General features: G+C 35.5%; 1 protein-coding gene across 1 annotated transcript in view; it reads right to left on the bottom strand.

Moving 5' to 3' along the window:
* Positions 1-21554, bottom strand: part of HCRTR2 (hypocretin receptor 2) — a 111732-nt gene that overhangs the window by 10198 nt on the left and 79980 nt on the right. Inside the window, exon 4 of the mRNA XM_045866024.1 lies at positions 17412-17527. Coding sequence (XP_045721980.1) covers positions 17412-17527 — 116 coding nt within the window. The remainder of the gene's footprint in view (positions 1-17411; positions 17528-21554) is intronic.

Raw genomic sequence — 21554 nt, 5'->3', positions numbered from 1 at the left:
GGACCAGTCTGATAAATACAATTTGGGAAATCACCTCATTAAAAAAATGCTTGGAAAATACATCACCTAAAAAAATTCTGTGCAGTTATGAAGGAACCTAGTAAAAAGTCACTTAACAGCCAGGGAAAGGAGTATAAATATTCAAAGTGAAGAGAAGCAGAAAGACAGATAGGAGGGCTATGGTAGTATGTGAACAGTGAAACCATGAACAACATTATTCAATGCTGGCAAATGATCAAGCAAAAAATCCTTAGGGAAACATTTTTTGGAAATCATTGATGACTTCAAGTGGGAGCTGTTTCAGTGTAATGATAGGATTTTAATAAGAATAAAGTGGGCTGAGAAATCAGTGAGGGTGGGAGGTGGTGAGAAAAGGAGCCAACAAATGGAAAAGCCATGAATTTTAGCTAGGAGGAGGAGGAAGAGCAAAGAGTTAAGTTAGTAACTGGAGGAGTCTGAGAGTTAGGATGATGTTTTTTCTTAGTATTTAAAAATGCCTGCTCCAGGAGGACAGGTCTTTATCTTTCTTCTATTCTTTAGCTCATTACCTATTTCATCATAATAGAGTGTAACTGATACTTAGTAGGTGCTATCTCATATGAAACAATAATCTCATACTTTTCTCTTTCTGTCTGGCAGGAACAATGGGACTTTTTCTTATTCCTTATACTATCATTTGAGAATGATTGAGCTCCAAGACCCAGTGACTTTTTTTCCATTTAACTTCATGACTTCTTGACTTTTTTTTTTTAACCCTGGCAAGACCTTTTAGAATTTAGATGAGCATGCTAAGTCTGCATGATGACGATCATAACTATTCTATCTGTCCCATCTCTTGACTTCATTCTCAAAATAGAAAGCTCTAGTTTCAAGTCCTACAGACAACCCATATGGACTACAACTGCTGTCCATGATTCTCTCACCCAACTCCCAAACTCAAGGCTCCTGTCCTTTGTCCATCCCCAGATGTGTTGTCTGTCAACATTACTCCATCACACAATTAGCTCTTCTTTGTAGAAACTGGCTTCCCCTTTCCTTCCTGGAATCCAACAAATGGTTTTTACTGACTAGGTCCTCTCATGCATCTGTATTTCTATGGACCTTAAAATCTTTAGTCGCAATCTTTGGATAGTTCCCATGATATATTCTCATTGCATCAACAGGTTGAATTGTGTTTAACCTTTTTTCCTTCCCCCGACTTTGAGCAGAACAATTTCCTGAAAGAATTGTCTCCATCTTTTTTTTCTTATTTTAAAAAACCCATTATTTTTTGTTCTCTTTTTTAAAAAACAGATTTACTGAGATGAATTCATATGCTAAAACTCACCTTTTAAGGGATACAGTTAAGTAGGTTTTAGTGTATGAACAAAGTTGTGCAATTATCACACTATCACTGTCTAATTCCAGAATATTTTCATCACCTGGAAATGAAACTCCAAACCTATTATCTGTCACTTCCCATCACCCCATCCTACTACCCTCTGCAACTACAAATCTTTCTGGCTCTATAAATTTGCCTCTTCTCTACATTTCATGTGAACTGAATCATAAAATATGTGGTCTTTTGTGTGTGGCTATTTTCACTTAACAATAATTTCAAGATTCATCCATGTTGTAGTATGTATCAATATTTCATTACTTTTTATAGCTAAATAATATTCTATTGTACACATATACCACACCCATTCATCCATTAATGGACATTTGGTTTATTTCCACTTTTTGGCTACTATGTATAGTGCTGCTATGAACAATAATGTGTAAGTTTTTATGTGGACATATTTTCAATTCTCTTGGGTATATACTTAAGGATTAAACTAGTAGGTCACATGGTAATCCTTTAAGATTTTGAGAAAGGGCCAAACCATTTTCCAAAGTAGCTGCATCATTTTCTACTTTTACTTTTTTCCATTTTCCAGCCATATAATGAGAGTACTAATTTCTCCACATTCTCACCAATAATTATCTTTTAAAAAAAATTATTTCAGCCATCCTGTTGAGTGTGAAAAGGTATCTCACTGTAGTTTTGATTTTCTCTTTTCCTAATAATTACATCTTTTCATGTGCATATTGGCCATTTGTATATCTTCTTTGGAGAAATGTTTATTCAAATCTTTCCTACTTTTAATGGGTTATTTCTTTTTATTGTTGAATCAGAAGAGTTCTTTATATATTTTGGATATGTCTTTTATCATATATGTAATTTGCACATATTTTCTCTCATTCTGTGAATTGCCTTTTCACTTTCCTCATGGTATGCTTTGAAGTACAAATGTTTTTATTTCTTTTTTTAAAGATTTTATTTATTTATTTGAAAGAGAGAGAGGGAGAGAGAGCACATAGGGAGAGGGAGGAGCAGACTCCCCACTGAGCAGGGAGCCCGAAGCAGGGCTGGATCCCAGGAGCCTGAGATCATGACCTGAGCTGAAGGCAGCCGGTTAACTGACTGAGCCACCCAGGCACCCCAAATGTTTTTATTTCAATAGCATCCAATTTATCTATTTTTAAAAATTTTTTTTGCTTGTGGTTTTGGTGTCATTTAAACCATTAGCCTAACCAAGGTCATAATGATGTCTGACCACAGACATAAAATGAATGTGTTTTCTTCTAAGAGTTTCATAGCACAGATGGCCTCTGACTTACAATGGTTTGACCTATGATTTTTTGAATTTATGATGGTACAAAAGTAATATACATTCAGAAATTGTACTTTGAATTTTGAATTTTGATCTCTTCCTAGGTTAGTTACTGTGGTATGATAATCTCTCATGATTCTATGCAGTGGCAGTGAGCTTCAGCTCCCCATCAGCCATGAATTCATGAAGGTAAACAATTGATACATTTACAACCATTCTGTTTTTTACTTTCAGTACAGTACTTAATAAATTACGTAAGATGTTCAACACTTTATTATAAGGTAGGTTTTATGTTAGATGATTTTGCCCAAATGTAGGCTAATTTAAGTGTTCTGAGCACATTAAAGTAGTTTAGGCTAAGCTATGATGTTCTATACAGGTTAGTGTATTAAATGCATTTTTGACTTAGGTTATTTTCAATTTATGATGGGTTTATTGGGATGTAATGTCACTGTAAGTTGAAGAAGATCTGTATTAGTTCTTATATTTAAGTCTACAACCTATTCTGAGGTAAATATTATGTATGGTGTAAGGTGACATCCAATTTCATTCTTTTGAGTATATAGAGCTGTCCCAACCCCATTTGATGACAAGACTATGATTTTCCCCATTGAATTGTGATGAGAGTCTTGTCAAAAATCAATTAACCATAAATATAAGGGTTTATTTCCAGACTTTGAGTTCTATTTCATTGATCTATATGACTATCTGTTTGCAAGTACTATACTATCTTGATTACTCTAGTTTTATAATAAGTTTTGACATTGAGAAGTGAGTTTTCCAACTTCGTTCATCTTTATGAAGATCATTTTGGCCATTCCTGATCCCTTGCATATTTATATTGATTTTAGTACTATTTGCCAATTTGTTCAAAAACAAACAAACAAGACAGCTGGGTGTTTGATAGGAATTGTGATGAATCCATAGATCAATTTGAGGAATTTTTCTATCTTAACAATATTAAGTCTTCCAATCTATGAACATGAAATGTCATTTCATTTATGTAGTCCTTCTTTAATTTTTAAATGATACTATGTAATTGTATATGTTAGGTATTTCTTCTATTAGACTTATTGCTAAATGTTTTACTCTTTTTAGAGCTATTTTAAATGGAATTGTTTTGTTAATTCCATTTTTTGGATTGTTCTTTGCTAGTTTATAGAAATGAAATTAATTTTTGTCTGTTGATCTATTATTTTCAAAACTGGCTGAACTTGTTTTTAATTTTTTTGCATGTAGATTCTTTAGGATTTTCCATATACAGTATCATGTAATCTACAGAGTTAGTTTACTTCTTACTTTTCATTCTTGATGCATTTTGTTATTATTCTTAATATTATTTCTTGAATAACTGACTTGGATAGAATCTAGTACTACTCAATATTAAATAGAACTGATAAGATCAAACATCCCTATCTTCTTCCTGATCCTGGCAGGGGAATATTCAGTCTTTCACTATTAAATATGATGTTAGCTGTGGGGTTTTGTAGACCTTATTATCAAATTGAAGAAATCTTTTTTATTTCTATTTGGTTAAGTGCTTTTATCTTGAACGGGTGTTGTATTTTGTCAAAAGCTTTTGCTGCATTTATTGAGATGATCATGTCATGTGGGTTTTGAGTTTTATCTGCTAATGTTGTATTACTCTGCTAGATTTTCATATGTTAAACACACATTGCATTGCTGAGCTAAATCACACTTGGTCATCATGTATAACCTTTTTTTATATGTTGGGTTTGGTTTGCTAGTATTTTGTTGAGTATACTACTCTATATTCATAAGTATATTAATTTATGGTTTTTTTTTGTGGTATCTTTGTCTAGTTTTAATAGTAGTGTAATTCTGGCTTTATGGAATGAGGTAGGGAGTGTTTCCTCCTCTCCTGTTTTTTCAAAGAGTTTGTGAAGGTTTGGTGTTAATTATCCTTTAAACATTTGGTAGAATTCAATAGTGAAGCCACCTGGGCTTTTTCTGTGGGAAATTTCTTTATTATTAATTTAACCTCTTTACTTGTAATAGGTCTATTCAGATTTTCTAATTCTCCTTTAGACAGTTTCAGTAGTTTGTGTCTTTCTATGAATTTGTCCATTTTATCATGCTATCTACTTTGTTGGCATACAATTATTCATAGTATTCTTTTTCATTTTTTATTTTATTATGTTAATCACCATACATTACATCATTAGTTTTTGATGTAGTGTTCCATGATTCATTGTTTGCGTATAACACCCAGTGCTCCATTCAGTACGTGTCCTCTTTAATAGTATTCTCTTACTCTTTCTATTTCTGTAACATCTGTGGTAATGTCCCTCTTTTACTTCTGATTTTAGTGATCTGAATCTTTTCTCTTTTCTCTTGTAATTATATCTTATCTTTTCAAAGAACCAATTTTCAGTTTCATTGACTTTTATCTATTGATTTTTTTTAAAGATTTATTTATGAGAGAACATGCACAAGAAATGTGGAGGAGGGGCGAGAGGGAGAGAAGCAGACTCTCCACTGAGCTTGGAGCCTGATATGGGGCTCAATCCCACAAGCCTGAGATCATGACCTGAGCCAAAACCAAGAGTTAATTGCTTAGCCACCTGAGCCACCCACCAAAATTTTATTTTTAAGTAATCTCTACACCCAACATGGGATTCAAACTCACAACCAGAAGATCAAGAGTTGTGTGCTCCACTGAATGAGCTAGCCAGCTGCCCTGACAGTCACAGTTTTGGTAAAGTTTCCTTTAATATTACTACAGCTACCTCAGCTTTCTTTTGTTATTGTTTGCACAGTAAACATTTTTCCCCACTTTTTACATTTAACCTATTTGTGTCTTTGAATATAAGATGTGTCTTTTGAAGATAGCATAGAGTTGGATCATTTTATGTTTGTTCGTTTGATCTATTCTCCCAATCTCTGGAGTGTTTTATTCATTTACATTTAGTTACTGAATTTAATTAATTATTAATTTAATTATTGAAAAGGAATAATTTACATCTGTCATTTTGCTTTGTTTTTATATATATTTTGTCTATTTTGTTCCTCTTTTCCTCCATTGCTGCTTTATTTTGTGTGAAATAAGTATTTTCTAGTATACCATTTTAATGCTCTTTTTTTTTTTTCTTTCACTATAGTTTTCTGAGTTATTTTCTTGGCGGTTGCCCTGAGAGTTACAATTAACAACCTAAGTAATATTTGGATTAATGGTAATTTAAATAGTGTATAAAAGTTTTGCTCCAAACTAGCTTCAGTCCTGTCTCCTTTCTTTTGATTACATCTTTATATTACAAGCTGAATCTTTACAGTTTTATAATTATTGCTTTATGCTGTTATCTCTTAAGTAGGAGAAAAAAAACTATTACAAAGAAAAATACATTTATACTCTCTTTCATGTTTACCTATGTAGTTACTTTCACTAGTGCTCTTTATTGCTCTGTGTGAACTTGAGCTATCACCTTTTGCTTCTGCCTCTGCAATTAGTTTACTGACTATTCCCTCACACTAGACTGACTAATATTAATTAAGTTTTCTTGGAGAATGTTGAAGAATATAGAATAGTATAAAAGACTGTGAGGAAAATTGGGACAGGAAAAGTTTTTCAAAGTTACACTCCCTGGTAAGTTGAAATTTAGTTCAGACTCAAATATCAATTATGGTTCATCCCCAGTTCCTCCAACAATATAAGACACATAGTGGGTGCTTACCAAATATTTTGGAATATTTTGGAATGAGTTAACAGGAATTCACATGATGATTAAAATTTAAATGTTGGGGGGGCAGAGCAAGATGGCGGAGGAGTAGGAGACCTGGATTTCGTCTCCTCTCAGGAATTCAGCTGGATAGGGATCAAACCAATCTGAACACCTACGAACTCAACAGGAGATCGAAGAAAAGAAGAGCAACAACTCTCTGAACAGAAAAGGGACCACTTTCTGGAAGGTAGGACATGCAGAGAAGTGAATCTGAGGAGATATTCGGGAGGATAGATGGCGGGGGAGGGGCCTCCGTCGGCCGCTTCTGGCAAGTGATAGAGCCCCAGAGCACAAAGTCGGAACTTTTAGAAGTTGGCTCCGCTTAGGGACCTCACTTCAGTGGCTAAGCGGGGGATGGAACCCTCGGGACAGTGTGGTCTCAGGATCCTCGGGGTTACAGAAAGACCGGGGGTGTCTGAGTGTGGCAGAGCTCCAAGGTATTGGAGCGGGGAAGCCGGCTGCAGAGACGGAGCCGAGGTGCAGGCTCTCAGCTTGGGGTTGCCATAAACCGTGATCCACGGCACACTGCTCCTCCAGCAGGGACCCAACAAGTGGCAGATCCGGGGAGACTCACCTTCTTCCCCCAGGAGGAGAGGTGCGGGAGCGCACTGCAGGGATCTGCGGGGTTTGGAGACTCCACATGGGGTCGGGTGCCAGAGATACAAACACATGGTCACAGGCCGCATGAGCACAGAGAATGGCCGGAGACCAGGGAGATGGGAATGACTGGTGGCTTTTCTCTGGGGGCTCACTGAGGAGTGGGGCCCGAGTTCTCGGCTCCTCCGAGGCAGAGATTGGGAGGCTGCCATTTTCACTCTCCGCCTCCAAAGCTGTATGGAAAGCTTGCAGGGAATAAAAGCTCTGGAGAGCAAACCCGAGCAGATTACTTAGCCCGGACCGGGCAAGGGCGGGGCAATTCAGCCTCCGGCAAAGACTTTTGGAAACCACGGCAACAGGCCCCTCCCCCAGAAGATCAGAGAGAACAGCCAGCCAAGACCAAGTTTACCAATCAATGAGAATGGCAGAACTCCAGCGTTAGGGGAATAATGCATATAGAATTCATGGCCTTTTCCCATGATTCTTTAGTCTTTCAAAGTTAATTTTTTTTTAACTGTCTTTTTTTTTTTAATTTTTCTTTTTCCATTTTTCAACCAACATCTTATCAATCCCTTTTTTAAAAAAAAACATTTTTATTTTTCTTTTTTAGAGTCATATTCTATCCCTTCATAGTAGTTACCCGTATTTTTGGCATATATATATATAAGTTGTTCTCTCTTTAAAATTTTGAGATAGTTTCTTCTAACAGATCAAAATATACCCTAAATCTCTAGTGTATGGTTTTTTTCTACTCCCCTGCCTGATCACATTCTCTCCCTTTTTTTTTCTTTTTTTTTTAAATCCTCTTCTTCCTTTTTTCAAACAACTTCTTATCAATTCCTTTTATAAAATTTTTTATAATTTCCATCTTTACAGTCATATTCCATCCCTTCATCATATCAACCCTTATTTTTGTACATATATAAGTTTTTCTTTCTTTAAAATTTTGGGAGGCACTTTCTTCTAACAGACCAAATACACCCAAAATCTAGTGTGTGGCACTGATCTATATACCAGCCTGATCATATTTGATCACATTCTGTTTTTGTTTTGTTTTGTTTTGTTCTGTTTTTGTTTGTTTTTATCTTTATCTTTTTCGTTTCCTTCTTTTTTTCTTTTTCTTTTTTCTCTCTTTCCCTCTCTTTTCCCACTGCTTCAGGTCTTTTCTAATTTGTTTAGAGTATATTTTCTGGGAACGTTGTTACCCTGTTAGCATTTTGTTCTCTCATTAATCTATTCTCCTCTGGACAAAATGACAAGATGGAAAAAATCATCTCAACAAAAAGAACAAGAGGTAGTACCGACTGCCAGGGACCTACTCAATACGGACATTAGTATGACGTCAGATCTAGAGTTCAGAATCATCACTTTAAAGATACTAGCTGGGCTTGAAAAAAGCATGGAAGTTATTAGAGAAACCCTTTCTGGAGAAGTAAAAGAGCTAAAATCTAACCAAGTAGAAATCAAAAAGGCTATTAATGAGGTGCAATCAAATATGGGGGCGCTAACTGCTAGGATAAATGAGGCAGAAGAGAGAATCAGTGATAGAGAAGACCAAATGATGGAAAATAAAGAAGCTGAGAAAAAGAAAGATAAACAACTACTGGATCACGAGGGCAGAATTCGAGAGATAAGTGATACCATAAGACGAAACAACATTAGAATAATTGGGATCCCAGAAGAAGAAGAAAGAGAGAGAGGGGCAGAAGGTATATTGGAGCAAATTATAACAGAGAACTTCCCTAATTTGGGGAAGGAAACAGGCATCAAAATCCAGGAGGCACAGAGAACCCCCCTCAAAATCAATAAAAATAGGTCAACACCCCAACATCTAATAGTAAAACTGACAAATCTCAGAGACAAAGAGAAAATCCTGAAAGCAGCTCGGGAGAAGAGGTATGTAACCTACAATAGTAGAAACATTAGATTGGCAACAGACCTATCCACAGAGACCTGGCAGGCCAGAAAGGACTGGCAGGATATTTTCAGAGCACTAAATGAGAAAAATATGCAGCCAAGAACACTATATCCAGCTAGGCTGTCATTGAAAATAGAAGAAGAGATAAAAAGCTTCCAGGACAAACAAAAACTAAAGGAATTTGCAAACATGAAAATAGCCCTACAAGAAATATTGAAAGGGGTCCTCTAAGCAAAGAGAGAGCCTAAAAGCAACATAGAAAGGAACACAGACAATATACAGTAACAGTCACCTTACAGGCAATACAATGGCACTAAATTCCTATCTTTCAATAGTTACCCTGAATATAAATGGGCTAAATGCCCCCAATCAAAAGACACAGGCTATCAGATTGGATTAAAAAATAAGACCGACTGATATGCTGTCTGCAAGAGACTCATTTTAGACCCAAAGACAACCCCAGATTGAAAGTGAGGGAGTGGAAAACCATTTACCATGCTAATGGACACCAAAAGAAAGCTGGGGTGGCAATCCTTATATCAGACAAATTAGATTTTAAACCAAAGACTATAATAAGAGATGAGGAAGGACACTATATCCTACTTAAAGGGTCTATCCAACAAGAAGATCTAACAATTGTAAATATCTGTACCCCTAACTTGGGAGCAGCCAATTATATAAGGCAATTAATAACAAAAGCAAAGAAACACATTGACAACAATACAATAATAGTGGGGGACTTTAACACCCCCCTCACTGAAATGGACAGATCATCTAAGCAAAAGATCAACAAGGAAATAAAGACTTTAAATGACACACTGGACCAAATGGACTTCACAGACATATTCAGAACATTCCATCCCAAAGCAACAGAATACACATTCTTCTCTAGTGCCCATGGAATATTCTCCAGAATAGATCACATACTAGGTCATAAATCAGGTCTCAAACGGTACCAAAAGATTGGGATCATTCCCTGCCTATTTTCAGACCACAATGCTTTGAAACTAGAACTCAATCACAAGAGGAAAGTCGGAAAGAACTCAAATACATGGAGGCTAAAGAGCATCCTACTAAAGAATGAATGGGTCAACCAGGAAATTAAAGAAGAATTTAAAAAATTCATGGAAACCAATGAAAATGAAAACACAACTATTCAAAATCTTTGGGATGCAGCAAAGGCAGTCCTAAGAGGAAAGTATATAGCAATACAAGCCTTTCTCAAGAAACAAGAAAGGTTTCAAGTACACAACCTAACCCTCCACCTAAAGGAGCTGGAGAAAGAACAGCAAATAAAACCTAAACCCAGCAGGAGAAGAGAAATAATAAAGATCAGAGCAGAAATCAATGAAATAGAAACCAAAAGAACAGTAGAACAGATCAACAAAACTAGGAGCTGGTTCTTTGAAAGAATTAACAAGATTGATAAACCCCTGGCCAGACTTATCGGAAAGAAAAGTGAAAGGACCCAAATCAACAAAATCATGAATGAAAGAGGAGAGATCACAACCAACACCAAAGAAATACAAACAATTATAAGAACATATTATGAGCAACTATATGCCAGCAAATTAGATAACCTGGAAGAAATGGATGCATTCCTAGAGATGTATTTACTACCAAAACTGAACCAGGAAGAAATAGAAAACCTGAACAGACCTATAACCACTAAGGAAATTGAAGCAGTCATCAAAAATCTCCCAACAAACAAAAGCCCAGGGCCAGATGGCTTCCCAGGGGAATTCTACCAAACATTTAAAGAAGAATTAATACCTATTCTTCTGAAACTGTTCCAAAAAATAGAAATGGAAAGAAAACTTCCAAAGTCATTTTATGAGGCCACCATTACCTTGATTCCAAAACCAGATAAAGACCCCATCAAAAAGGAGAATTACAGACCAATATCCCTGATGAACTTGGACGCAAAAATTCTCACCAAAATACTAGCCAATAGGATCCAACAGTACATTAAAAGGATTATTCACCACGACCAAGTGGGATTTATCCCTGGGCTGCAAGGTTGGTTCAACATCCACAAATCAATCAATGTGATACAATACATTAACAAAAGAAAGAACAAGAATCATATGATCCTCTCAATAGATGCAGAAAAAGCATTTGATAAAGTACAGCTTCCTTCTTGATCAAAACTCTTCAGAGTATAGGGATAGAGGGTACATACCTCAATATCATAAAAGCCATCTATGAAAAACCCACAGTGAATATCATTCTCAATGGGGAAAAACTGAGAGCTTTCCCCCTAAGGTCAGGAACGCGGCAGGGATGTCCACTATCACCACTGCTCTTCAACATAGTATTAGAAGTCCTAGCCACAGCAATCAGACAACAAAAAGAAATCAAAGGCATCCAAATCGGCAAAGAAGAAGTCAAACTCTCACTCTTTGCAGATGATATGATACTTTATGTGGAAAACCCCAAAGACTCCACCCCAAAACTGCTAGAACTCATACAGGAATTCAGTAAAGTGGCAGGATATAAAATCAATGCACAGAAATCAGTGGCATTCCTATACACCAACAACAAGACAGAAGAAAGAGAAATTAAGGAGTCGATCCCATTTACAATTGCACCCAAAACCATAAGATACCTAGGAATAAATCTAACCAAAGAGACAAAGGATCTGTACTCAGAAAACTATAAAATACTCATGAAAGAAATTGAGGAAGACACAAAGAAATGGAAAAACGTTCCATGCTCATGGATTGGAAGAACAAATACCGTGAAGATGTCAATGCTACCTAGAGCAATCTACACATTCAATGCAATCCCCATCAAAATACCATCCACTTTTTTCAAAGAAATGGAACAAATAATCCTAAAATTTGTATGGAACCAGAAAAGACCCCGCATAGCCAGAGGAATGTTGAAAAAGAAAAGCAAAGCTGGCGGCATCACAATTCCGGACTTCCAGCTCTATTACAAAGCTGTCATCATCAAGACAGTATGGTACTGCAACAAAAACAGACACATAGATCAATGGAATAGAATAGAGAGCCCAGAAATAGACCCTCAACTCTATGGTCAACTCATCTTTGACAAAGCAGGAAAGAATGTCCAATGGAAAAAAGACCGTCTCTTCAACAAATGGTGTTTGGAAAATTGGATAGCCACATGCAGATGAATGAAACTGGACCATCTCCTTACACCACACACAAAAATAGACTCCAAATGGTTGAAAGACCTCAATGTGAGACAGGAGTCCATCAAAATCCTAAAGGAGAACACAGGCAGCAACCTCTTTGACCTCAGCCACAGCAACTTCTTCCTAGAAACATCACCAAAGGCAAGGGAAGCAAGGGCAAAAATGAACTATTGGGACTTCATCAAGATAAAAAGCTTTTGCAAAGCAAAGGAAACAGTCAACAAAACCAAAAGACAACCGACAGAATGGGAGAAGATATTTGCAAATGACATATCAGATAAAGGGCTAGTATCCAAAATCTATAAGGAACTTATCAAACTCAACACCCAAAGAACAAAGAATCCAATCAAGAAATGGGCAGAAGACATGAACAGACATTTTTCCAAAGAAGACATCCAAATGGCCAACAGACACATGAAAAAGTGCTCAACATCGCTTGGCATCAGGGAAATCCAAATCAAAGCCTCAATGAGATACCACCTCACACCAGTCAGAATGGCTAAAATTAACAAGTCAGGAAACGACAGATCTTGGTGGGGATGTGGAGAAAGGGGAACCCTCCTACACTGTGGGTGGGAATGCAAGCTGGTGCAGCCACTCTGGAAAACAGTATGGAGGTTCCTCAAAAAGTTGAAAATAGAGCTACCATATGATCCAGCAATTGCAGTACTGGGTATTTACCCCAAAGATACAAATGTAGTGATCTGAAGAGGTACATGCACCCCGATGTTTATAGCAGCAATGTCCACAATAGCCAAACTGTGGAAAGAGCCAAGATGTCCATCGACAGATGAATGGATAAAGAAGATGTGGTATATATATACAATGGAATATTATGCAGCCATCAAAAGGAATGAGATCTTGCCATTTGCAATGACGTGGATGGAACTAGAGGGTATTATGCTGAGCGAAATAAGTCAAACAGAGAAAGACATTTATCATATGACCTCACTGATATGAGGAATTCTTAATATTAGGAAACAAACTGAGGGTTGCTGGAGTGGGGGTTGGGGTGGGAGGCACGGGGTGACTGGGTGATAGACACTGGGGAGGGTATGTGCTCTGGTAAGCGCTGTGAATTGTGCAAGACTGTTGAATCTCAGATCTGTACCTCTGAAACAAATAATGCAAAATTTTTAAGAAAAAAAAAGAAGAAGAAGATAGCAGGAGGGGAAGAATGAAGGGGGGGAAATCGGAGGGGTAGACGAACCATGAAAGATGATGGACTCTGAAAAACAAACTGAGGGTTCTAGAGGGGAGGGGGGTGGGAGGATGGGTTAGCCTGGTGATGGATATTGAGGAGGGCATGTTCTGCATGGAGCACTGGGTGTTATGCACAAACAATGAATCATGGAACACTACATCTAAAACTAACGATGTAAATTATGGGGATTAACATAACAATAAAAAAATAAAAGTAAAAAAAAAAAGAAAAAAATTAAATGTTGAATTATCTGAGGTCTAGAACTGGAAAGAACATTGATAGAGTCACACAAACCAAGATTAAGTGGGTCTTAAAAAGAGGACTTTTAGAGAAGAGTCTGTAGAATTTCCAGACTGACTGAATTCCCTGAGTCACATTGTCAAAAAGAATTTAAGTCATTGATTATAACAAAGCACTGGTTAATTCTTTTAACAAAGCTGAAAGTTCTTGAGAAAGTCAGACAAGGTCACACACTTTGCTCACTAATAATCTTACGCTGACAAATTCTAAAGTATGTAACAGATTCCATGCATCTGTAATTTTAAGCAAATAGGATAGGCCCTCCATTTGATGGCTCACTGGATGTAGCCTATGGCACACATAAGGCTTTGGAACTCTGTTTATAGACATCAACAGTTGGAAATTGAGAGTTGCTCAAGCAGAATTCTACATAATCACCCATTTGGGGTTAATTTACTTTATTGTGGCTGCTAAAGTGAGCTCAGCTGAACTTGTCATTTTCCATTCCAATCTGTTTTGTAAATGTTTTTAGTTTCACAGCCCAAGCATTTTATTGCAAATCTTTCAGATCATATGGTTTGTTCTAACCAGAACAATTCATCAAAAGAATGTGGGTTATTTCTAAACCTGCAATACAATTTTGAACTTACTTTAGAGTTTGGGACATGAAGAACTATAAGCTTAAAGAATGGAGAAATAAACTGGCTGGAGTTTAGTAGTTATCTATTCAACGTTTTTTGGAATACTTTCTTAGTGCAAGATACCATGTTAAGTGTTGGGGATTCAATGATGAAAAAGACAGATTTAGGTACCCCCAAAGAGTTTTAAAGTTATGTCAATCTGGACATAAATGAATAAATAAATAAAAACATCTATTATATATAGTACACACTTACTAGTAAAAAATATGGAAGTAAGGGAATGCTCTTAACACTGAACATTCCTGGTCAAAATCTCAATCTCAATCTAAAGTATCTTCATTCCTATATGCTCATTAAATGCTTTTTCTCTTTCAAGAAATTTTTCAAATTCCAGTTTTTCTATGAATAGTTATCTGATTAATGAGAAATGGATTCCCCAATCTTCTCTTCTATCGAAATGTTCCCAGAACCTTCTCTTATTCTTCTACTCATGTTTTTCTTAGGAAGTATTAATTGAGCAACTGATATGTTCTAAGCATATACAAATTGGAGGGATACAAGATAAAGGCTAGAGTGTACTGTCTTTAGCTTTAGAGTAGAGCAGATAAATAAATACAGAAGGTCATTATAATGTTATTGAAAAGTACTATGAAAATGGGGCACCTGAGTGGCTCAGTCAGTTAACTGTCCAACTCTTGATTTCAGCTCAGGTCACAATCTCAGAGTTATGAGACTGAGCCCCATGTCAGGCTCCATGCTTGGCATGGAGTCTGATTGAGATCCTCTCTCTCCCTTTCCTTCTGCTCCTTCCCCCTTTTGCACTCTCTCTCTCTTTCAAAAAATAAATAAATAAAATCTTTTTAAAAAAGTACTATGAAAGATATCTCTTTAAGAAAGTAGTCACATACATGGATTCAACACATACTTGTTATTTTAGATCTATAAACAGAATTAGTTGAAATGACAAATAATAGCATATATTGTTAAGGTATTTTAATCAATGAGTACTTTCTCTGCTCTAGGCACTTGACTTAAGTCATCAAATAAGTGTAATAATTCTGTGAGGTAGATGCTACACAACCCCACTTTAAAATAACGAGAGAGAGGCAGAGAAATTTAAGAAATTGACAAAATTCATGCATCTATTAAGTTGCAGAGTCAAGATTTAAAATCATGCAATCTGGACCTTAAGTCTGTGTTTTTGACTTCTCTGTACTATATCATTTCTGATTATTCACTCCTCAGCTTGTAAGAAGATTCCTATTGCCTTATGACTTGCAGTGTCTTTCTGTGAGAGGATTCTTTCCTTCTCCATGGTTAAGCTTAACCACACGACTTGTTTTGGCCAAAGAGGTACGAAGAGACTTAACATATGCCAGTTCAAAGCAAAGATCAAAGAGACATTACATATTTCTCCCCACTTCCTTGCCCTTTCCCTCAGTCACAGAATGGCATGTCCCAGGAAGTGCTGTTCCTTTAGCCTGAGTTCTGAAATGAGATGGTAAGTAGAGCACAGCCACAGTCCGTCCTCACTACTGACATGGAACATGAGTGAGACACATTGTTGTTGCAAGCCACATACGTTGGGATTGGTTGGGTTTTTTTTGTGTTGTTGTTGTTGTTTGTTTTTTATAGCAGAATAACCTAGCAAAAACTGACTAGTATAATAATACTTACCAAGAAGTAGGTGTGATAGTAACAAACACCCTAAAATATGTGATACCATGGCGAGGGGGACAGTGTTGAGGAAACTATCACTGGGATTGGGAAAATACAACTCATGTTCTACAGTGGCAAACATTTGTTAACTTAGTTGAAAAGACTAGGGTTAGAATGCTAATAAGTATTGGTACTGATTGCATTTTTAAGACTATAAAAGTAATTGTTTCTTTGCAAAAATAGAGGAATAGAAACAATTTGGAATTATAAGATATACCAGGTTGACAAGTGCAACTACTGCCCATATTCAACCAATAAAAGATATCCTGAAAGATGCTTTGACTAACAAAGGTTGAAGGAGACCCAAATTAAGACTCTTCCTCAAAGACCAGATAAGACGTTTGTGAAGTCTTTTTAATGAATTAAGGTATCCCAGTAAATTCCTTTAGTTGGATAAAATATATCAGAGCAAGAGACTAAGGGCATGGCTTTCCATGAGCCTGATAAGCTCTAAGTACTGGCAATAACTTTAGAGAAAGAAAGAGATACATTTCCAAGAAACATGGCATTTTAAGATAAAATTTATAAGTACAAAAGGATGAGCTATATTCTTTGTCTAAACTTTTATAAACTATTTCACATGTTCGTTGGTGATTTACTTGGAATCATCAATGTTCAGCTTAAGTGTTTCCTGCTCTGAATTAGATACTCCTCTACCACACCTTCTTCTGATCCCCTGGCTTATATTTATTAAGATGATTTTCACTCTACATCTGACTCTTTCCCTCCTCTAGTCTATGAATTCATCAATGAATTTGACAGAAGCTTTTAGCTTTTTATCAGATACACATGCAAAAGAAATATGGTAAGTATTTAATGAATGAATAACAGAGAATGAATACACTCGTCGAAGTAGCAAAATTATCTAACAAACTACAATACTCCCAAATCAGCATGATATACCATTTCTAAAAGTCTAAAGTCTGCCTGATTCTCTACTGTGCTAAAAAAATAAGATATTTGAAGCTGGAGGCTTAACACATATAATAAAAGTGTACTACATAAATCTCATATAAAAGACAACATTCTTTACATACAGTCTCAGGAAACGGTAAAGAAATTTTTGTTATTTCTCATACAAAATAAAATTTATAATACTAGTCCTAGACAAAAATCAAGTCAATTAATCACAGAGCTTTACAATTTAAAGTCATTAAGGCAGTTTGTAAAATACATTCCCTAAATATCACCCTAAAAAAAATGCCCAGACATACATATTTCTATGGCTAGGGTCTCATTATTTTAGAAGAATACACAATCCTTTGGTAAGCATATTATGTTGGTTCAGTCTACTCTTAAATTTTATTTATTTTTTTTAGAGATTTATTTGTTTTAGAGAGAGAGACAGCATGTTGGAGGAGCAGAGCGAAAGAATCTTCAAGCAGACTCCCCGCTGAGCACGGAGCAGATGACATCCAGGACCCTGAGATCATGACCTGAGCCAAATCAAGAGCCAGCTACTCAACAGACTGAGCCACCCAGGCACCCCTCTTAAGTTTTATTTTTAAGTGCATCCTATAGAAAACACAAGGAAATTATTTGAAATTACATACCTGGCGACACCAGAGTTTACGAAATATTTGCAGATAGGCCAACACCATAAGACACAGTGGTGCCATGTATGTCACCAGAAAGAAACAAATGTGATACATCTTGGGGTAAATTTCACCTGGAATGAAAGCCAAAATAATAAAATCCTGTTTTATAATTCACCGATTTTTTTAAAGGTCTGTCTGTCAATGTTTTGCTTTTAAAGTACACATTTAACTTCCATATGATTTCACTGGCATGGTATACACACACACACAAATACTGTAATATAGTATTAATTGCTTACACTTACTCAGTATACACACACACACTAAATGTGAAGTCTTAATTTTATTTAATATACTCAGAGAGGAATAACAGTTAGCCATTTCTTAATTTGTGCTAACATAGGCTATCCAAAGTCAAGCCTTTATTTATAAAAAAAAAAAACTTTTTTGTCTGATTACCTCTGGCTAATTAATAAAAATGAATTCGGATTGTGCTATACTTGAATTGCAATAAGAAACAAGACAGTCAAACCTAATTGCTAATGCTTTTGGGAAAAGAATGTAAACTGAGTCGATTTCCTTATTAGAATGTTTCCTGAGAAATGGGAAGCTATTCCCAGTTGTACCTCCATATACAAATGTGGAAAAGTTTTGGAAAAATAAACACAGTGAACATTTAATGGTTCCTTTGTTGATTACTATAACAATATAAAATTTCTCTTTCAGTATGTTGTGTGTGTATATATATGTATGTATAAATGCATGTGCTTTTAATAAAAACAATATTTTTAGGGATTTTAAAGTTAATTTTTAAACAAATATGATTTTTTTTATATTCATCTCATTTATCTAGTCATAAGCGCCTCTAGGATTGTAGTGATTTCTTATCATTAAGTCTATGGACATAGGTGATACATACCACAGATTAGGTATTTATTCAAGAGTCAATTATTCAATTAATAAATAACATGGTGGCTTAATATAATTTTGTTGGCTTTTTAAAGTATATTTATTACTGACTTTTAATTAATTTATTTTTTAAAAGATTTTATTTTTAAGTAACCTCTACACTCAACGTGGGGCTCAAATTCACAACCCTGAGATCAAGAGTCACTTGCCCCCCTGACTGAGCCAGCCAGATTCCCCTACTGACTTTTTAAATGCTTTCAAGGATATTTTTCCTATACTAGTATTTGAATATATCACAGTGATCCAGCTACTTTTACTTAAATGCAAAACAGGAAACAGAATATATCCTACATTGTTTCATGGATATTAAATGCCATAATCAGATAGAATTCTAATTGAATGCTAACAAAACAAAGTTTTTTTTTCCTACTTCTAAAAATTAAGCAACCGAATTTGACTTTGATATTGGCAATGAGGTTAGTTCCATACAATTACTGAGAGATAACACTATCACCTCCATGCATTTTATTTTTTTCATTGCTTCAGAAAGGGAATATAAGAGCATGAAGCCTCCGTTATGTGATCAAATGTGGTAAGGGCAAATTATAGTCAGGATTAACCAATAATAACTACGAAGATGACCACAATAATTGATAAGTTTATCGAACAACCATGCATTTGTTACTGAATGTATTTAAGTGTATCTATGAGTTTAATATCCTCCACAATCTTGATTCCATAGCCTTATCTTCTAGAGTGGTTGAGTTTAATATTCTACTTAGGCTTCCTTCTAAAACCCTGTCTTCTTTCTCAGGTAGATTTTTTTTTTCCACTGTCTTCTTTCTCAGGTAGATATATATTTTTTTTCACTGTCATCTCCAGAGGCGCCAGCAGGGTGCCTGTGCTGGCTGGGAGGTCTAAGAGACGGACTTGGGCATCAGTTTTAGCTCTTCTGTGGCCCAAGTGGCCCATACCTAGCTCATCAGTTTCTAATTTCCTTTCAAGCTTATCCTGTAAAACAGGCCAGTTACAGAAAAAGGGATAGAATCCCAGCAGCCTGACTAGAGGAATGACAGCCTTCCTCTCTGAAGTGTTGCAGCCCAAGCAGGCTTCTGTAAGCCCATTTCTGAGGAGCTGGCGGACGACCTCAGCACTTCCCAGGCACCTGAGTGGCTGTGAACTTTTATTTGTTTTGAAGAAAGTGTCACATGACCTTCCCACATAAAAATATACCTTTGAAGCTGATATACCTGTGAAGCCCTGATGTCCCTATCTCAGACAAAACTGAGTGAGTGGAGGAGGGTAGATTTGAGAGGTAATATTCTTCTTTTTTAATTGCAGCTATGGATCCCATCACCGTGATAACAGTTTGGGTTTTAAACAGCTGGGAGAGAAAGCTCATTCTGCAGTCAGTATATTTATAAATAGTTGGTAAGATATGTAATTTGCTGGTAAATGCATATTATGATAATGAACACCCACACAGAAAAGCTGATCAAGTGAAATTACACTTGCAGGCTGGGATTGAATGTCTTAATAAAGAGATTATTATAGATAATTGGGGAAACATGATAGTCTTAACATTCTTCATTTCATGCTTACAGTCTAAGCTAATTGAAAACCCAGAGATGTCATTGGAATTTTAAGTTATATGTGTTGAAACTATCTTTGTAGCCTCTCTGCACTTTATGAGCAATGTCTTCAATATATTTAAGACATTTATATATAACCTAGAACGTAGTGACAGGAAATTTGTTCCATTTAAGCATTTATACTATAAAACTGCATCTTAAAGATTGACAATCATTCAAAATTGGTGTCTCTACTCAACTGATGAATAGACACAATCTGAATAAATTCTTGCATATATATCAAACCAATAAATAAGGAGAAAATGTGGATCTTTATTTAGTCTCTGAAGTCAGAGGATAAAGAATAATATCATATATTAATAAGATAAGACTTAATCTCACATGAATTAGGTCCATTATTGAAACAACATGTTAATCTCATTATCTAAAAATCTACAAACATTTTCTCTTTCACGCTACACATATCAGGGACTCAATGGCCGAGTAAATTAAATATAATTTCCCAAATATTCAATATAGACTGTCTTTTCAAAGTTTATATGCCCATTAAAGTTTACCTGAATCTTTAATATATTTTACTATCTTCTAATAAATGTTTTCCATAAATGTGTATATATATATACATGTGTGTATATATATATATATTTCCATAAAATGTGTGTGTGTGTGTATATATATATATATATATACACATTTCAAAATCTCATAATAGACCAGATGCTATAATTAGTGTGACTGTAAAGAAGGGCTCCGTTATTATTTCTTTCAGACCACCAAAGAACAATTCAGCAGTAAGCTCCAAGAAGAGAGATTATGAATCTCCATTGTCTAGAAAAATGTTTGGCTAACAGTATATGCTCATTAAATATTGGATGACTGGTGAGACAATTATATCTTTAGTGCAAAAAAGAAGTTACTTTCCTTCCAGTAGGAACCCTTCTGTGAAACTATGCATTTACAAAGCAAGTAATGGAGGAACTATGGATATAATTCTGGAATAATCTTAAAACTTAAAAGTGTGAATTAATGTAACATATTCAAAAACATACTTTAAAGATCATTGAAATAAATATTAACACATTTTATTTGTTTTTGAGTATCAAGTGTGTCTGCCAGAAGTTAGGGTTTGTGGTCTTTTTTTTGAAAAAGCTATAGGCAATAATAAATATAATGAGTTGCAGAAATAATTTAACAAGATATTAAATATTTCTGGTAATATTTTCAGTAAGACTAAGAAAGAGTTCTTAGTTATTTTGTACCATGAGTGAGATAGCATTTGCAAGACTTTCCTAAAAGTATTTTGATAGATATGGATAAAGTGACCACATTGTTCACTGACTCCATCCATGCTGGAATATATTGGCTATGGGACAATTATGATATCACCATCTGCTTCTATAATTATGTTATTGATTTAACTTAGGATAAAAATAAGAAACACAATTCATGAATTAATCTCAAATAGAAGATATTTCACAACAAATTTTTAAAAATTGGGCTAAATGTTTTTGGACTTAGATGTTTGAACTTCAGAGAGCCAACACTGTAAAATGTAATTTCCTATGGACTTTTTAGGTTGTGACTATCACACACATGTCCGAATTTTAACATTTTAAGCTGAACTTCTAAATTAGAAGTTTGGACTTCTAAATAGCCT

This window comes from Mirounga angustirostris, unplaced genomic scaffold (genome assembly GCF_029215605.1).
Source record: "Mirounga angustirostris isolate CCGP_5_RB_7025 unplaced genomic scaffold, mMirAng1.0.hap1 SCAF_8, whole genome shotgun sequence".
Classification (NCBI taxonomy): Eukaryota; Metazoa; Chordata; class Mammalia; order Carnivora; family Phocidae; genus Mirounga; species Mirounga angustirostris.
The sequence above is the reverse complement of the archived record's forward strand: the minus strand, read 5'-3'. Positions and strand labels throughout refer to the sequence as shown.